The 19,790-nt window shown below is 42.5% G+C and overlaps 1 protein-coding gene across 1 annotated transcript in view; it reads left to right on the top strand.

Moving 5' to 3' along the window:
- Window positions 1-16,157: 16,157 nt before the first annotated feature.
- stum (stum, mechanosensory transduction mediator homolog) overlaps window positions 16,158-19,790 on the top strand; it is a gene marked incomplete at its 5' end in the record, with an annotated part of 34,079 nt that continues 30,446 nt past the window's right edge. Inside the window, 2 exons of the mRNA XM_079526435.1 lie at window positions 16,158-16,163; window positions 17,079-17,325. Coding sequence (XP_079382561.1) covers window positions 16,158-16,163; window positions 17,079-17,325 — 253 coding nt within the window. The remainder of the gene's footprint in view (window positions 16,164-17,078; window positions 17,326-19,790) is intronic.

The raw sequence follows: 19,790 nt of genomic DNA, 5'->3' as shown, positions 1-19,790 counted from the left end.
TGCCTCCTTGCTTGGCACTCAACAGCAACAAGGATTGGATTGTGGGTAAATTGACATACTAGTGTCATGTACAGGGGCTGTACTTCAAAGTATAAACCCTGGTTTGTTGCAAATACTGTAATACAAGCCATGGTTCAAACCACATGGTAGCTTCTGACTCACAGATACTGTAGATGCCCTTGTTTATTTCTACATGCCTACTACTAATCTCCCTCTGTGAACCCGATCCTCTCTGTTCCTGCAAATCAGCAGTGTGTGTGTGTGTGTGTGTGTGTGTGTGTGTGTGTGTGTGTGTGTGTTCAGTTTATTCAGTTTTAAATGATTAATTATTTAATAATAATTATTTCCTTATTCTTTAATAATAAACAAGAAGTTGTTCTGTTTTTCAGTAAAGTAAGATCTGTGGCTGTTCTTACCCCAGATTGAAGAAGTTTACAAAGCACTGCAGTCTGTCTGTCTGTCGGTTTCTTTGTCTTGCGGTCAATCTTCCATGTTATTCAACTAATCTGTCAATCAATTGATCTAATTATTGATCGATTGATTGATATCTGTCTCTCAGTTTGTTATAGTCACAGAGGCTGTCTGGAGGGAACGTCTTTCTAGCAAACAGGATCAGTGACTGAACAAGGAAATGAACTTTGATTCATTAAATGTCCTGTGTGTGTGTGTGTGTGTGTGTGTGTGTGTGTGTGTGTGTGTGTGTGTGTGTGTGTGTGTGTGTGTGTGTGTGTGTGTGTGTGTGTGTGTGTGTGTGTGTGTGTGTGTGTGTGTGTGTGTGTGTGTGCGTGCGTGCGTGTGTGTTTGTGTGTTTGTTTTGCCTTTGAATTCTTTATTAACTATCAACAGTTTCCAGAGGAAAGCACAGGAAAATACAATTTTTGCCATTGTTTAAAGGAGCATTCAGTGATTTGGGTGATTTGGAAAACCACCCAGTCCGCCCCGGTAACAAAATGTGCACATGCACGCTCTACAGTGGGGGGAAGTGCAACAGGCCAACAGCATGTGCACCAAGGCCCGCCCCCACTCGATCATGATTGGAGGAAGGCCCCTCTCATCCTGATTGGATGAAGGCTTTGCCACCCGCCACCAAAACTGAGTGGACAGGGGACAGGGAGGAACTCCTTATATGGTCAGCACACTCTATAGTAGGGATGATTATCCAGAAAAAAAGAAAAAATAAGTGATATTTGAATTAAGTCAAATCACTGAATATACCTTTAAATATCGCATCTGCATCTTCCAAAGTATTGGTTCCAGTTCTGAACCAACTTTTAGGTCCTGAACCAACTTTGAACTGGTTCAAAATTAGCCAAGGAAAAAAGAAGAACGTAGCCAGTTCAACTCCGCGGGAAGGTCCCTCAGACCACCCCTCAACCAAAATGTTGGTGTCCAAATCAAAGAAATGTGGAAGTACAGTTGGGTGCCACCGATATTGTCCCTTATCATTTGACCCATTTAGGCCTGACCTCAAAATTTAAAAAAATCCTTCTAAATCCTCCAGTTTTCTGAAATAAATATTTTCACGATTTTTCAAAAATAGCAGACCTACAAGCTCGTAGCGCGCCACTCGGTGGCGCGCTATGAGCTTGTAGATCTGCTATTTTTCAATAGCTAAATTATAACATAATGTTTAAAACACCAAAAGGGGTTTTGCGCAGATCACGCAAACCTCAGCAAAAAGAAAAGGACAATATCGATGGCCTCCAACTGTAGAGCTTTTCAACGGGTCCTTCAAACGCCACTGTTCAAGCTGTCCGCTCTCTAGCTCAGGGGTAGGCAACCTCAGGCACGGGTGCCAACATTGGCACAGGGGAGGGTGGTCACTGGCACACTGGCATAAGTGTGTGAGAGAGATCTTTTAAGCATTCAAAAAAGTTTAGTCTGTGAAATGAAGTCCCCTCACATCTAAATATAAATGACACCCTGCACATAATTCTACATTCATTCAACTCTGACTGGTGAGGGAGTCTGAGATAGGTGGGCTCTGAGTCTGTGTGAAACAAAATATGCCACATAAAAGTTATGTATACAGCCTATGGACCATCAAAATCAGATGGAAATATTACATTTTCATGTGGTGACATAATTAAACTTTATGTTGATACGGCACACTGATTATCAAGAAAATGTAAACATGGCACTTCATGTCAAAAAGGCTGCCGACCCCTGCTCTAGCTTATAACTCTGGGTGGTGTGATGTACGATGATCACTTCACACAGGTGTGATTTTTGAGGGGAAGCCCCAATATTCAGCTATAGTGTAGAATCTTCTCCTAACACAAACATAAAATTCCATTGACAATGAATTTATGTCATATGTGTCTGAGCAAATCGGCTAATTTGTCTCAACACACACATTAAATGCCGTTGACAATGAATGGAGAATTGACGTCTTACAGGGGTATGTGTCCTAGAAAATCTGCTATTTTTGTCCTATACAAAGAATAAATTCCCATTGACAATGAATGGAGAATTCACGTCATATGTGATCAATCAATCAAGGCCTCCATTCTCCTGTTATTTTGTTTTCTTCTCATTTTAAACCCTTACAATGTATCAACAAACCATTTATGTTGACTTTATTACTTGCGCAAGCAGAGCGTGCAGGTACTGCGATCGGCTGGGTATGTATATATGTATGTCGGTGTCCTCTCGGTCGGTGCCCAATCAGGGACCAGCATCAGGATGCCATTACAGTGATGTATTGCTTTTGCTGTTTTTATAGAATGTTACTGTTTTGATGTTTGATTTGAATGTAGGCCTAATGTGTTTTATTACATGCCAAAAGGGAGGCAATAGCATAATTATTTTACTCATTTAATATCGGTTAAAGAAAAAAAATGTACGCATGCATTTTTACATTGATTTTCATAGATTTATTTTTTCGATTGATGGTAGATCGTGTACACTGCCCGAGTCCAGTGCGTTCAGTGACTACACTACAGAGTGACGTTAAAGGAACTCCTTGTCTACGGGTCTAAAACGGGAGACGGATGGTAATGTGTTCTACAGAGGACTTGATTGATTGATTGATTGAAAATTGTATTAACAGTTTGCAGAATTACAGTACATTTCAAGCACAAACTCAATACAAAGGCTGTTAACTGTGAGTGGACGACCCAATTAAGCATTACACTTGTTTACAACAGGGTCCACCATGTTCAAATCATCAAAACATTTAGAGACGTACAAATAGACACTACTATATAGACAAAGAACAGTACAGGAATTCATCATAATGGAGGTAAAAAGGGAAAAGAAACATATACAGTGAGGGAAAAAAGGGGGGGGGGGGCAGTTTCGAATTGCAGCCATCCGTAGGTGCCCTTTGAGAGCGGTTTTGAAGGAGTCAAGGGATTCGCATGTCTTAATGACTGTTGGTAGGGCGTTCCACATTTTGGTGGCATAGGAGCGAAAATAATTTAGTCCCTTGTTTGTGCCGAATCTGGGTTGAACATGATTTGTTGTACTCCCTCTGGTGTTGTGGGTGTGGACTTCGTTAATATTAAGGAAGTACCAACCCATGTTTATCCAACAAGTCCTCTATTACACCCCCATTGCTATCCCTTTGCCCACTACCCCATAAGGGGTTGTGGGCATTAAAATCACCTGCCCATATCACTGGGCTCCTTACTTTCTCCATTACCCCATCTCGATCTGACAGTATCAAGCTCTTACAGGGGTTATAGAAGTTAATCACAGTCACACTGACTTTTTATTTCTATTCCCGCCCCCAATGCTGTTGTTTTCACCCTCATTATCATTTCCAACTACTTTTACTACCACCCGTTTGTTTTAGACTGGCCCAGACCTTCACAGCTATATACACTCCAGGCTCCCAGATGTATTCCTACTGCAGCCCATTCTTAAAGGACCACTTCACCACTTTTCAACATCTCTTCATATAATTGGTCCTCACTAATGTTCATGATAAAACGCCACCATTTTTTCCTACTCAGTCTGTGTCTCATAGGAGGGCTTTGGGCAGTTCGGACACCCGTCCACCAGTGACATCATCATTAGGCAGATTTTTTTTAAACAAGATTTGTTTTAAAATATATTTAGATTTTTATTATCGTGAGAACGATGGCTTCAACTTTTGCATTGCAACTTTTCAGGAAAAGAAAGCCTGCCGTTTCTATTAGCTTGGATTCACCATCGATGATGTCACTGGTGGACGGGTTTCTGAACTGCCCACAGCCTTCCTATGAGACACAGACTGAGTAGAAAAAAATTGTGGTATTTTATTATGAACATTAGTTAGGACCAATTATAGGAAGAGAAGTTGAAAAGTGGTGAAGTGGTCCTTTAACAAAGGTTGCACAGCCCCCATGAGTTCTATCAGCCTCCCCTGCCTCCCTCCCTACTATTTCTGCCCTATACAAAATCCAAGCAAGGCAGCAGCCATGTCTCTTGCACACAAATTACCTCAGGTTCATTCTCAAGCCTATATCAACAAACTTTTTGAGGGGCACTATCCCCTCCTATATGTCCAGCTTTGAGGGTTTGTGTAACTGTAAACACAAACATTGTCCTAACACAAACATTGAATGCCATTGACAAAGAATGGCCAATTTTGAGTGCTTGTGCAAACACAAACATTGAAATCCATTGACAATGAATGTCCAGTTTTGAGTGTTTGTGTACACACAAACCAAACATTGTGTAAACACAAACATTGAAGACAAAAGTGAGGACGCAAATTGTGATTGGCCGGAATGAAATGGTGTATGATGATAAGAGCGCCCCTCACTTCACACGGGTGTGATTTTTAAATTGACTGCTGGGTTTCTCATCCAAGGAAGTAGGCAAAGAAACTGTATGAAACACAGGTCTGTGATTCACTCCAAACATGGGCATAAGTGCGTAATAAGAGTGCTTCTCAAATGTTTTAATTTAAAAATGATACCTGGAGGATACAGGAAATATATAATGGGAAAATAAGTGTACCCACAGTGTCATGATACGTGTATTAACATAAATCAGTTTCAAGATTCAAGAGGTTTTTATTTGTCACTGACTTACACAAAAATGGAATAGAATGAGAATTTAAAACAACTATGCATGCCAATATACAGTGAGGGCTATTGAGGGCACATTTAGTGCTCTAACTCGTAAGACGTAAGAAAACCCTTTTCTGTTCTAAAGACAAACAACACTGACCACAGTTTCTGTTTAATAAAGAGCTGGAGAGACATGGAGACAAACACTATAGCAATGATATAGAGCTACTTAACACTTATTCTAACCAAAGAATATCACTTTCCCTACTACCTCTTTCTCTCATGAGGCTAGTGCACCTGGCCATCGGGCAGCAGATGGCGCCTTTTCACCTTAAATGTAAAAGTCTGAGAAGACTCCATCTAGACATCTTTAGTAAGTAAGTAAGTAAGTAAGTAAATGTTATTTATAAAGCACCTTTCTTAACAAGGTTACAAAGTGCTGTACAATGAACACAATAAAATCAATCAAAATTACAACAGGACAGTGTACAACAACAAACAATAAGAACACTTAATCAAGAAGGTAAAATAAAATCAGGAAAATGTTTACGAAATAAAAACGTTTTCAACAAACTCTTAAAAATATTGACAGACTCAGCGTTTTTTAAAGTGCAAGGTAGGGCGTTCCATAATGTTACATCTAATAGAGCATCGCAGTCCCGCCTCCTACCCTGGACCAGGAAATGAAACCCAAAGCATTTTCCTCATAGACATTTTTTTAAGTATTTATTTAAAGACGGTTACGCCGCGGACAAAGCCAACTCGAGTCGTGACAACTCATGACAACACAAACAATATTTTGGACCAAACAAATAATTAGAAAGAAGAAAAAAACGGCAGGTTACAACACTTTTTTTGTTGTTTTTCTTCTTTGTAATTATTTGTTTGCTCCAAAATATTGTTTGTGTTGTCATGAGTTGTCACGACTCGAGTTGGCTTTGTCCGCGGCGTAACCGTCTTTAAATAAATAAATGTCTATGAGGAAAATGCATTGGGTTTCATTTCCTGGTCCAGGGTAGGAGGCGGGACTGCGACGCTCTATAGAGCTAATACATGTGGTTGATAACGAGTCGAGATAATTGTCTGTATTAGCGATAACCTGCGCCTGTATGTGACCCTAGCCCGGAGTAAGCCTTTATGACCACGGTCATTAAATATTAAATGCCAATCACTTCTAGCCTACAGTACTTATACCATCTCAGAACTGGGCTATACATGTAGGTGCAGTACTATTTGTTTTTATATTCGGTAACCTAGGACATATCAACAGTCTAGACTGGTTGTTAGAGGGCTTAACCACTTTGTGACCGTCGGTAGAGCTCTCCCCTTTGGACCACAAGGTCATGGGTTCGATCCCGGGCACCGCCAACTCAGCGTATGAGTAGCACGGCTTGGGCGCGGCAAGCCGCGGGGTACGTTCTGGGAGCTGATGGCAGGTGTGGCGCTCCACCTCAGCAATCCATCAGCCAGAGCCAGGGGTCTGTCTAGCCGCAGCGCATTGTAGTCTCTCAAGCCAGACTGTTGACTCATGTCGAAAAAGAGAAGAGGGTGCACTGTTTCTCCTTTATTTGCAAATGGGTTCTCAGATTTCCGCCATATAAGGCCTACTGTGGCGGCTATACCAATGGCAGAGACGTAGCCATAATCTTTGCCTATATTCCAAGTTGTTGAAGTGGGCTACATGAGTAGGTCGGAGAGGCTTTTGTCAATATCAGCCAGTCTGTATCATCCGAGAACGGGGGGAGTCTATGCCTGTTACAATGCACTGTTACTCATACCTGAGTACTAAGCTTTTTGTATCACCAAGACATACTGTAGCCTATGCCAGGGGTCGGCAACCTTTTTGACATGAAGTGCCGTGTTTTTATTTTCTTGATAGTCAGTGTGCCATGTCATCATTACTGGTATGTTGAATTATGACACCACATACAAATAATAAAAATCACACCCGTGTGAACTGAGTGGTGTAAGGTTTTATATAGCATGATCAGCTGTGGTCTGACGTAATGTCTGACGTAATGAAATAAGGTAAGGTATTATATAGCCTGATCAGCTCTGATCTGACGTAATGAAATCACACCTGGATGTGATTTCACAACTGGCTATTTCTGTGCAGAGAAAATGACCACGGTTGCTACGGTCATCCAGTTCACCCGGGTGTGATTTAATTACGTCAGAAATTATTTTGAACATAGCAACCATGGTCATTTTTTTCTGCACACAAAAGCCAGTTGTAGGAGTGGTTTACACCACTCAAAAATCACACCTGTGTGAACTGAGTGGTGTAATATAGCCTGTCTGACGTAATGAAATCATGTCTGACGTAATGAAATTACACCCGGGTGAACAGGGTGAACATAGCAACCATGCTCATTTTTTCTGCACAAACAAAGCCAGTTGTAATGAAATTACACCCGGGTGAACAGGGTGAACATAGCAACCATGCTCATTTTTTCTGCACAAACAAAGCCAGTTGTAGGAGTGGTTTACACCACTCAAAAACAATTCCAACAGATGTTGCTTGTCCATAAATATAACAACATTTTCTTTCTTCTTCTGGACTATTTTCTGTCCCATCAGGACATTGTAAATGATCATTAGAAATAAGCCACCTATCTCCCAGACTGCCTCCCCCATGCAGTCACAGTTCAGTTTGAATGAATGTAGAATTGTATGCCGGATTTGCATGCATTTGAGAGAGCTTAATTTAATGTTATTTTATAAGGGAAAATCCTCTCTCTCACACACATATGCCAGTGTGCCAGTGATCACTCTTCACTGTGCCAACTACCCCTGGCCTATGCCATGATTTTGTGAATGTAACCTTACGGTATTAACTATTCCTTTTTTATTTGTGTAACGTTTTATGTTTTCTTTGTAAATTAATCTCCTACTTCATTTAAGTGTATTGCCCATGGTGCATTGTGAGCCTGTTTATTTTTTAAATAAAAACTCAATGTCTTGGACCTATACCAGCTTAACAACCGAACTGGTGACGACACGACATGTGGATAAATAAATTGCATGGCTCGTTAAAAGTTCGAGACAGAGGAGGAACATTAAAGACTGGAAGGCAGCATGAATCAACCCACAACCTGAGGATGAAAGGATTGAGAGAGAGAGAGAGAGAGAGAGAGAGAGAGAGGGATACAGAGAGGATGAGACCAAAGAGTCAACGGTGCAGTAACCGTGGCAACGGTCCACCATTAGGGCGAGGCACTCAGTGGGTGGCATGACACGCGCATGCACACATACGCACGCATGCATGCGCGTGCACGCACACACAAGCACGCGGTGTAAAGGAACTATTTGCTCAAGTACTTGAGACAATTCTGGGATACTTATGAAGGGATATTTCACTTTCAAAATATGTTTGGGTCATTTCACCGGGCCTACTCAGGCTTTTGTGAACACCGCGGACAGTTTTGAAGTTGCTTGATTCAGAAGTTAGATGTTTGATATTCATTTTAGCTGCCCCGCCCCCTTCATATGCAAACCCATTAGAACTTCAAACTCCATTTTAACCATGAAAGGTCACTGGTGAGTGATGACTGCTATTGTCCTTCTAATACATGAGGGGTCCGTATTTTTTTCAATCACTTTCTTTCATTTATTTTATGATTTTGGAAAATGAAAAAAAAAACGATCCATAAAAAAATATATATTAAAGGACCACTTCACCACTTTTCAACCTCTTCATATAATTGGTCCTCACTAATGATAATGATAAAATAGCACCATTTTTGAGGGGCGCTAGCCCCTCCTGCAGCTTTGCCATTTGCCATTGACATTGAAAGGGGAATTCAGGTCAAATGTCCGCTAAATCTTGTCCCCACACGTCTCAAGATTTGCCATTGACAATGAACAGGCAAATTAGGTCAAAACTTCGCTAAATATGACGTAAATTAAACATCAAAACATTAAACGCCATTGACAATGAAGGAAAAAATTATACATCATACGTAGATGCAAAATCAGCTAACCAACCACAGGCAACAGGCATTCTGATTGGCCAGTATGAGATTATGCATGATGATGTACGATGATAAGTGCACCCCTCACTTCACACGGGTGTGATTTTTTTCTACTCAGTCTGTGTCTCATAGGAAGGCTGTGGGGCAGTTCAGAAATCTACCAAGTCTACCAGTGACATCATCGATGGGGAATCCAAACTAATAGAAACTGCAGGCTTTCTAGTCCTGAAAAGTTGCAATGCGAAAATGGAAGCCATCGTTCTCACGATGATGTCACTGGTCACTGCTGGACGCGTTTCTGAACTGCCCACAGCCCTCCTATGAGACACAGACCTAGTAGATTTTCTTTTAAAATGAACATCAGTGAGAACCAATTATAACTAGAACTGCACTCTGTCGAGTGCCTACTTGCTTGTTGCACACAAGTAGGCCATTTATGGCCTACTTGTGTGCAACAAGCAAGTAGGCACTCAGAGCGCGCACTAGTGCACACTCTGATTACCATCATGATTACCATCATCATCATTGAAAATGATGATGGTAATTACTTATAAGCTTGTTTGACGTCACACTGGAACACGTCATCGTTACGTCACCGTCAACTATACCCTGGCACTGGTACATATATTTAACACGTCATTATGCTCATGTGTCCATATATGTGTACATGCATATATGTATGTATATTTACTTTTCTGAGTGGTTGGTGGTATAATGTAATCGGCTGGGTCAATTGACACTGAAACGTATCATCATCGTCAACCAATTATACCCTGGCATTGGTACATAATCTAAATCACGATTCACGGAAAACATACCTGCACGGTCAGCTTCCGTATGTCCGTATGACATCATATCACGTGCATTCTAAGGGACATTTGTACATATCTTCATCACGTGGTCACGTGGTCCTTTAAGAGTAAATGAGCAAAAAAGATGCACAAGCACGCACACACACACAAGCGCGCGCACACACACACACACACACACACACACACACACACACAAGCGTGTGCACGCACACACACACACGCACACGTGCGCACAAAGGCAGCTATATAAGTAACCAGTGTGACTCGTCAGCTTTTCATGGCAGATGGGATCAACATAAATTAACAGCTCGTATCGGGGGAGAACGAGAGAGAGAGAGAACGCACGAGAGACACCGAAAGGTATAGGAAGAGGACTAGAGCAGTTGCCAGATATAAGATGGGGAAAGAGACAGGCAAAAAAACAACAACAAAAAACAGGAAAGTGTTTCTTGTGTCCTAAACACAAGAGCTGGTTGCAAAGGGGTGAAGTGGCCCTTTAAGTTGAACAGAAACTATAGTAAAATACGCACATCACTTCGTGGAGGTGCTGGGTTCAAAAAGGGACATAGGAAAAGAGAAGGGGACCCGCACACTCATATGCTCCAAAATACCTTTTAGTTCCCTTCTCTTTTCCTTCAAGTTTAAGACATTTCAAAATGGACAGTTGAACCAATTTTATAGAGGGCCACGCTGTCCTTATGGCCCCTGGGCCTGTGCGGAGCAAAATGAGTTTGACCACTTTAACCTTCTACAACTCCATAAACACCACATACACCATCTGCTTGTAAATCTGCTATTTTCCGGGGGCACGGTGGCGCTTGCAGTCGGTAGCACTGTCGCCTCACAGCTAGAAGGCCCTGGGTTTGATTCCTGCTGGGGGCGCGTTGTCTCCTCAGAGCGCCCATACCTTAGGTGGGGTTAGCAAAAAGGGCCTTTCTGCATGTGGAGTTGGACTTTTTCTTGTCATTTGTCATGTCATATGAAAGCAGGGAATCATTCAAATGATTCAAATTGACATATTGGTTGGTCAGTTTGACCCATTAGTTTTGGAGATATGGCTTATATATAGAGTAATGAAAAGTTGAGAGTTGAGAAAACAGGCTTGAAAGGTTCACTTCTGTGGACTCTAATCTCTAACATTACACCTAGCTACATGCTAGCTACATGCTACTGCTGTCGATTTTGTCGAGTGGTTTAATATATGCACAATATATTGTAATATTGTATACAGACGGAGAGTCAACGCGATGCTGCCCCCCAGTGCCCCCGTGCCCAGATACAAAGGTTCCTACCACAGTAATAAGCCACTACAGATTTCACCTCTGATATTTATTTCAGACATGCTCTAGTTTTCTAGTATGTGAAGAGTCTGCCTGTGCTATTGACTTATTTTGGATAAAAATAAATACAAATAAAATTCAGTTTTTCTCCTCTGGTGAAAAGCTGGAGGCTGTATGATGGCAGTCCCTCAGTCAAATATGGTCACAAATGTGTTGGATTCATGGCTCCCTCTTAGTAACAAGGTGTCCAGAATGGTAAACAAGGACAAGGTTGCGCTATATGACAAACAAAAATCCTAACAAAGACAGAGAAGTCTGTGAAAGGGCTAGGGTGGTAATAACAAGGTTGCTGCAACAAGAACTACGGTAAACAAAGCTCCTATTTTCGCCACAGCAGAGCATTGAGACATGACATTATATGAATTGAGGGTCAATAGCACGGTAGATGGAACATGGCATTGATTGATTGATTGATTGAAGAATTTATTAACAGTTTGCAGAATTACAGTACATTTCAAGCACAAACTCAATACAAAGGCTGTTAACTGTGAGTGGACGACCCAATTAAGCATTACACTTGTTTCCAACAGGGTCCACCATGTTCAAATCATCAAAACATTTAGAGACGTACAAATAGACACTTCTATAGACAGAACAGGAATTCATCAAAAAAGAATTCATCAAAAGGGAGGTAAGAAGGGAAAAGAAAAATATACAGTGAGGGGGAAAAAAGGGGGGGGCGGGGGGGGGGGATTCACGTTCAGCTCCGTTAAATTGTTTGTTTTCCTTGGAGGAGCTGCGTTGGGTCCCCAAGTCGGCTCCGTGGCCGTACCTTGAGTTGGCTGTGTGGCCGTGACCATCTCTTGTGTTGTCCTTGCGTTGGGTCCCCAAGTTGGCTCAGTGGCCATACCTTGAGTTGGCTGTGTGGCCGCGACCGTCTCTTGTGTTGTCATTGCGTTCGTGTTTGAGGGATTCCGATTTTACAGGGGCCAGTTTCGAATTGCAGCCGTCCGTAGGTGCCCTTTGAGAGCGGTTTTGAAAGAGTCAAGGGATTCGCATGTCTTAATGACAGTTGGTAGGGCGTTCCACATTTTAGTGGCATAGGAGCGAAAACCAGTAAACAACAAATATTTCTATCGACGGCCATCTGAATTTATTCTATTTGTGACCAAGTTTTTAAGTTTTCATTTTACATATCCCCCATTTCTCCACCCACCCACAAGGTTCCAAAATATCGTTGCAACAGGAAAGACATTTCGTCAGTTAGCTCGACATCTCACAGCATATAGGCTGCATTGCTGGTAAACTTAACAATGAAATTGAAAAGAAAAATATCACAAATCAAAATGCTTTGACCTTTTCTATAGCATATGTATAAGTGCCTCAATAGACTGCCTTTTTGCTCCATTAGCTCTCGCAAATGATATTTCCAACGCTATAATACATTCAGAAATAATATTTCTGAATTTAGAAGTCAACTGAAATTGAGAGGGAACGATGGGGAGAAAGAGGGAGGGGGGCGGGGGGTAAAAGCAGGAGGGAGGGACTGTAGAAATATCAAAAACCTTATCTATGGCATGGTTATACCTTTGGCTTCCCAGGTTGCTAGGAGACCACACACTGAAGGAAAGGGAGTAAGAAAGGGGGTGGAGCGACGGGAGGGAGGAGGAGGAGGAGGGATGGGAGACAAACAAAGAGAGAACCATTATCCCAGTGTCAGGAAAGGACTGAAGTATGCTCACTGTGTGTTTGGGCTATAAACACAAATGGAAGCTATATACATAACTCTGCTGTCCGGGGAGAAACCACCTAACTCCAAAATGTTCATTTTTCAGGAAATGAAAAGTATAACATTTTCAGGGGGGGAAAAAAAATGTAAAGGGGGAAAAAATGCAATACTGCTTCATCAAAGTTGCTATTTATTTGTGACTATATATTTTGTCAATTACTTGCATGAGAGGGGGAGAGGTGGTGGAGTTAGTTGTTTTAGCAGACAGTTTGAGGGTCCAATGGAGTTAAGAGGATTTGTCCGAAGCGCTTTTTAATCGGTTCAAAAGAATGTTGTATAGAGAAATAAATATTAAATGTAAAGGAAAAAAGGACAGTCAGGAGAAAACATTTTGAATAAGTTACTGATATTGGTGCACGCCTTATCCTTTCATCTCTCTCTCTCTCTCTCTCTCTCTCTCTCCCTCTCCTGTCTCTTCAGACTCCACCATGGCCCGTAGCACTTGCCCTAGCCTAGCCCCTTAGATAGCACATTATGTAGACTTAGATAGTATTTTAAACAGACTTATAGCTTGTTACATAGACAGCTCTAGAATTGCACTTTATGTAGTCATAGCACTTTATAGTACACATGTATAATATATTATATAGTATAGTATGTATAGTTTACATAGATACTCCACTGTTACGTTCTTAGTTTACGCATGATTCATGATAACTACTTTGAATACTGGACAACTCACCCCGGTGCTTGCCCGTTTTTCCTCCCGGAATTTTCCCCAGTGAGGGGGATAACTTTGTAATATGCTATTGGCTGTTTGTATTCTTTTTGGACAAATATAAAAAGATACTCCTGTGGAAAGGCTATATTATTTTACTTATATTGACCCTATAAACAATTTAGTATTATTTAGTATATGTAAGATTTTTCCCACTCAAATGGTACCTCGTCAGATAATCCCCACATAGCCTACAACAACTTCTGTGAACAGACTTCACTGTAGTAGCTTTTCATAAATTATATTTGTACTTAGGCTGTCTGCTGTCGTGAAAGTTTATAGTTAGATAAATTCAAAGTCCAGCCGTCTGCTGTCCAGCCTCTCCCACCCCTCACTGGGGAAAATTCCGGGAGGAAAACAGAAAAGGGGTGAGTTGTCTTGTTACCACTACTTTTTATATATGTGATGTACTGTATGCCATGCTTTTTGTTATTGCTTAATGTAAATCGCTCTGGATTAAGAGCGTCTGCTAAATGCCTAAATTGTAAAATTGTAAATTGTCTCTCATCTCTTCTCCTTTCTTTTCATCCCTCGCTCCTCTGAAATGTTTTTAATAGTTTATTATTTCCTCTCCATCCTGTCCTCCTTTTATATGCGTTCATATCTCTCCATTTCCCGTTTATTCCTCCTTCGCTCACACCAAAACAATACGCAAGCACGCACGCACTCACGCACGCGCGCACACACACACACACGCACACACTCCTGGTTTCTTTCAATCACTTTCCCTCTCTCTCTCTCTCTCTCGGCTCAGGTTTCTCTGCTCACATCTGGTCTGTTTTCTCAAGTCAAGGTATAGACCAATTATTTGTTTACAAACATTGGGACTGGGCGCACGGGTGACTGTTTCATGTAATCAATTCCCAACAGATCTCCAAACCTGTTGTTTTGGGGAGCACTGGTTTCAGTCCATTCAACCTCCTCTTGTGAGTTGGCTAGTGAGATGCACCCTAGGAGACATTTATACTTCAAAGCCCAACAGTATTGCGCACAGAGAACAGCTGATATACAAGCTCACATCGCATCGCAGATGCGACTGTTGTGAGCGTAGAGGTCTGCGTGCGCGACACCATCGCGGGAACGAAGCATAAATTATACTTGATGGACTGCAGGTGCGCGTGCAGCCGTGCACAAACAGGCTCTGCTGCCCTGTTCATGAGCGCACCTCCCGTTCTTATGACAGCGACTGGAGGTGTGGTTTTGAGGACAACTGTTTTGAATTGCTATTATTGTTCGAACTTCAAACACAACAGAAACCAATGATTATATATTTCAAGGGCGAGAGATCACAATACAAATCCTAATCATTCTTCCTCCACACTGGGAGAAAAACAGCATCTGAAAGTTTGATGGGGCATTTTTTACATATGAGTGCAGTTTTTCAACTTTTCCATTGCATCGTATGAGAGGTGGTGTTCTTCTGCTGCCGCGATGCGCGCATGCTGTTGCTTATCAGTGTGACGTCGTCTGATAAGGCGTCTATAGGCCATAGGTGTTGTGATATTAGCCCATGCACAGTACATCTTAGTCTATGTACTTGAACTTGAGATACAGTGTACTTGATATGTATTGTTTACTACCGGTACTGTAGCATTCTTTATAGATAGGCTACGAGAGACATCTAGGCGACAGCAAGGTCAGCCTTGCTGCAGTAGGCACGTTCTTCTGTCTCATATCTTATTGTTACGTCATTATGATCCAGCACTATATATGTTTCATGTTTGTGTAATAAACTTTGTGAACCTTAGCGTGATACTGTCTCGTGTCTCGTTAATTTGTTCTCCCGGGTACCCGCCGGCCGCCGCCGCAGTCGCCGTACCAAAGTAATACTTCAACAGGATTGTCACACACCACCCAGCCTGCACACACTACCTGTCTGTCAACCCAGACGAGGGTCCCGTATTTAGATTACAACAATAGGTACAATCCTTCCCAGCAGCCTTTGCACCGTCAGAGTGAAAGTGGCACACTCAGTCAGGACTTTAGTAGCCTTTATTGTGTGACACATTTGTTAATTGTGTGTGTATGTGCACAATAATGTGTGGGCTCAGCAGTAGTGCACACCAATAAACAACATACCAAAGGGGCGTCATTATTTGGGCTTCCAGAGGATGCCAAATTAACTATAGCTAATTGATTAGAGCGCCCCTCACTTCACACAGGTGTGATTTTTGCTGTAACGACACATGCCCAACATATAGGGACGCCAGGTTGAAAAGGGTTAACATTGGAATAGGTGTACTTTCCCTTTAAATGGAAGGAGAGATGGGGTGCGGGGTCTGTGTGTGTGTGTGTGTGTGTGTGTGTGTGTGTGTGTGTGTGTGTGTGTGTGTGTGTGTGTGTGTGCGTGTGCGTGTGCGTGTGTGCGTGTGCGTGCGCGCGCGCGTGCGTGCGTGAGAGAGGGAGGGAGGGAGAGAGGGAGGGAGCGAGAGGAACAGTGAGAGCAAGAGAAGGAAACTCTTAGAGAGAGCAGGGGGGACTCACATTTCTGACAGACACACAGCTGCTCTCACACACATATGTATATGCACGCTGGCATGCACATGTACACACACGCACACGCACACACACGGAGGCAAGCATGATAGTAAGATAGGAGGGCAGTTGCATACAAGCTCTGTACCAGACTGGTCGAGTCAAACCAAAGAGAGTGAGTAGAAAGAAAAGAAAGAAAGAAAGAAAGAAAGAAAGAAAGAAAGAGTTTGAAGTGAACCTTTAGTGAGAGCAACAGTACTTCAGATGAACCTGAACCTTGGGTGGTGGTGATGATGATGATGAGGATGATGATGATGATGATGAGGATGATGATGATGATCCAACGTGCTGATACGAGAGCGGTGAAGATGGGAACACACCGACTCAACTGACACCACGAGGAGACGCACCGAGGATTCTACTGGAGATAAAGAGGATTCATAAGAAGAGAAGCTCATCTCCACTCTCCTCCTCTGACTAATGCACTGCTGTGAGTGTTGACTATAGTGGTTTGACTGTTGATCGGCGTGGGCTCGGAAAAACACAAACACAACATTTTTTTTCCACAGAAACAAAACTACTTCATCACGCTTTGAGAGAGACTTCAGAAAGAAAAGGGGGGAAAAAAGGTTGGAGTATTTCTGCTTGGGTATTATCCACAGGACGACTACTTTCTGTTTAGTCTTTTCTGTGCCCAATTGTTTGAGTCTTTAAGAATATCTCGGGCAGGCTATTTCTTTGTTGCAATTCTGCATTGAAAAGTGGCCAGTGTTTAACTTTTTTTCTTCGTTAATTGTTTGTGAATAGGACCAAATACTTGAGGAAACTTTGCAGCGATAAAAAAAGATAGATTCATTGTATTTTTTTTAAGTACTTTTCAGTTGAATTACAGTATTGCAGTTTGGAAGAGAGAGAGAGAGAGGGGAGGGGGGGCAGATGCAGATGCAGATTTGACAGTATAGTGAGAGACATCGTTGACTTCCATTCAGTGTCAGTGTAGTGTTTTATTTTGTTTTGTTTTTATTAGTTTGTGACCCACAAACGACGAGCAACCACCATCACCCTGGAGGAGAGAACGTACGGACTGGGCATGAGCCTACACGCGACAAAGGCCGGCGGGGGGGACAAAGTGGCGGTCGGGAGCCCAGTGGCGGGCGGAGGAGTGGTGGTCCAGGTCCGAGAGAAGAAGGGAACGCTGAGAGCCGCCATACCCACAATGCCTTTCCCTCTGGCGGTCATCTGCCTGTTCCTCAACACCTTCATACCTGGACTAGGTGCGTTGAGCCTTTTGTTTTGTTCTGTTTTGTTCGTTTGTTTGTTTAGTTCTACACTTTTGATTTAACCCAATCCAAGCCATCCACGAGATATCTCGAGGAAAGCTATTATTACCATCTGGGACATCCACGAGAGAGATTTGATGAAAAAAAACATTATTGGTACCTTTTTTACACGTGCACGCGCATGGGGTTATTAGTGGGGTTTTTCTGCTCAGAATGGGATAAAGTGCTGTACCATGTTTGGGAGCTTATAAAAACATGAATCCGTGCTCGCGCTAAGAAAATGAATCCACGGTGCGTCTATATTCTAACCTTTTATGTATTTTTCCCCCACAAATTAACGCCGCTACTCGATCATACTACAGTATGCACATAACAGTCTCTCAGCGCGCCACGCTGGGACGCGCTGTGAGCTTGTAGATCGGCTTTTAAGTGTAAAAACGGTCATTACGACGGCATCAAGGCCCACCCAAATACATTGTAGTCGACTAAATCACCTGTAGATTTAGTCGACTAAAATCTTATGCTATTTAGTCGACTGAAACTAGACTAACATTAAAACATTTCAGGTGACTAAAATGTGACTGTAGAATTTGCTGCCAAAAACAACACCGTCTACACTAGTCTATCCTTTGACAAAACATTATAATGTCTTATCATAGCCCTGACACAATACGACCGTCATGTTTCGTCATGTTTCACTGTCGTAGAGGATGTCACAATAGGCGAGGAAATGCATGATTCTCACCATCCATGTGGCGTGCGCTGGTGTAGCTGTCAGACTAACTTTACCCACGAGAATATAGTTTCACATGGCTATGCACACACCACGCGTTATCCACAGTTTCTCTGTAGGTCCGCAATTAACCTATTATTCAAGCTTCGCCCTCCACACCAATACAAATAGCCTACAAACTGGACTATAGTAGGCTGATATTATTTATTTATTGGATGCAGCATGCTTTGCTTGCTGGTGCAGTTGATGCAAGAATGATACGTTTAACACAGTGATATAAAAACATGAACAATCGAATAGATATCCGTATACTTTCCAGGCGCAAGCTGCATTTCTCACCTATGTTATAGTAAAAATGATATGCGCTAATGAGCGGTGACGTCATCGTTTCTCTAAAGCTCCGTTTCGCATGACTACACAGATCCACTGATCCGGATATTTTGGAAAATGTATCCGTTTCCAAAAACCTCCGTATGAGTGGCCGAAAATGTGAGTTTTGCAAAAGACCCATATAGGTGTATAGCCCAGGCCTGAGACAGTTGCATGTATTTTCTTAATTGGTAGCCAAGCCATTTTATGTCAGTCTTGTTTTTCACAATTATGTTGTGTTTTTATGTTTATTAATACCTGTTCTTGTTGTCACGACTACTATAACTGCCATGGCGATATATATATGTGTGTGTGTGTGATACTGCAGTGACTTTGTCCACAAGCTCGGAACGCGTTGCAAATCGTTGCATTTCGAGCTTGTCGATCTACAGCTCTCGCTCTTTTTCTTTTTGCAAGGCGATGCCTGGCCTATTTTCACTCGGGTTGGCTTTGAGGACCTAGTCATGATTGGCTGCCCCGAGTCTGAACCCATACTCTGAAACGCCGCCTAAGCCAATGGGAGTGCCTCCTCTAAAGGTGCGTTCAGACTTGGATGGTTAGAGCAGCGCGATTACATACAAAGTCAATGCAAGGACGAGAATTGCGCGAACGGGCGCGGCGCGACCTGCAAACGGGATGAACCGAGGCGAACTATTCAGGCATGAACGCAGCTTAACCCATTCTGACCTGAGATCAGATTCTAAAAATGTCTTCTACATCCTGACAGTTTTCTGAAAAAGCCATGTTTCTATGTCAGTCGTTCTTCGATTTTTCAAAAATAGCAGACCTACAAGTTCGTAGCGCACCACAAAAAGCGCACCACAAAAAAAAAAAAAACGGGGGGACAGGTGCACAATGGAGAGCACTTGTTACACCTGGCAGTTATATGATACACGTGTCATTCTTAATTGTTTTTATTTATTTGAATCCTGAAAAGTAATAGGTTAGGGTTAGGTTTCCACTCGAAATTAAAGACTGGTTCACCTCATCCCTCCTCAAACTAAATGGCAATAAAACCGAGTTAACCCTCATTGGCACCAAATCCTCACTCACCAAGCAGCCCAGTTTTACACTCACCATAGACAACTCCTCGGTTTCCCCTTCCCCCCAGGTCAAGAGTCTGGGTGTCGTCCTCGACAGCACCCTATCATTTCATACCCACATCAATAACACCATCCGGTCAGCCTACTTTCACCTTCGCAACATCAACCGCCTCCGCCCTTCACTCACCTCCAACAACACTGCCATCCTAGTCCATTCTCTGGTCGCCTCCCGCCTCGATTACTGTAACTCCCTTCTCTTCGGTCTCCCCCACAAACTCCTCCATAAAATCCAACTGGTCCAGAACGCTGCAGCC

Source organism: Electrona antarctica, assembly GCF_951216825.1.
Source record: "Electrona antarctica genome assembly, chromosome: 17".
Taxonomy (NCBI): Eukaryota; Metazoa; Chordata; class Actinopteri; order Myctophiformes; family Myctophidae; genus Electrona; species Electrona antarctica.
This window is presented reverse-complemented; position numbering and strand designations above follow the sequence as displayed.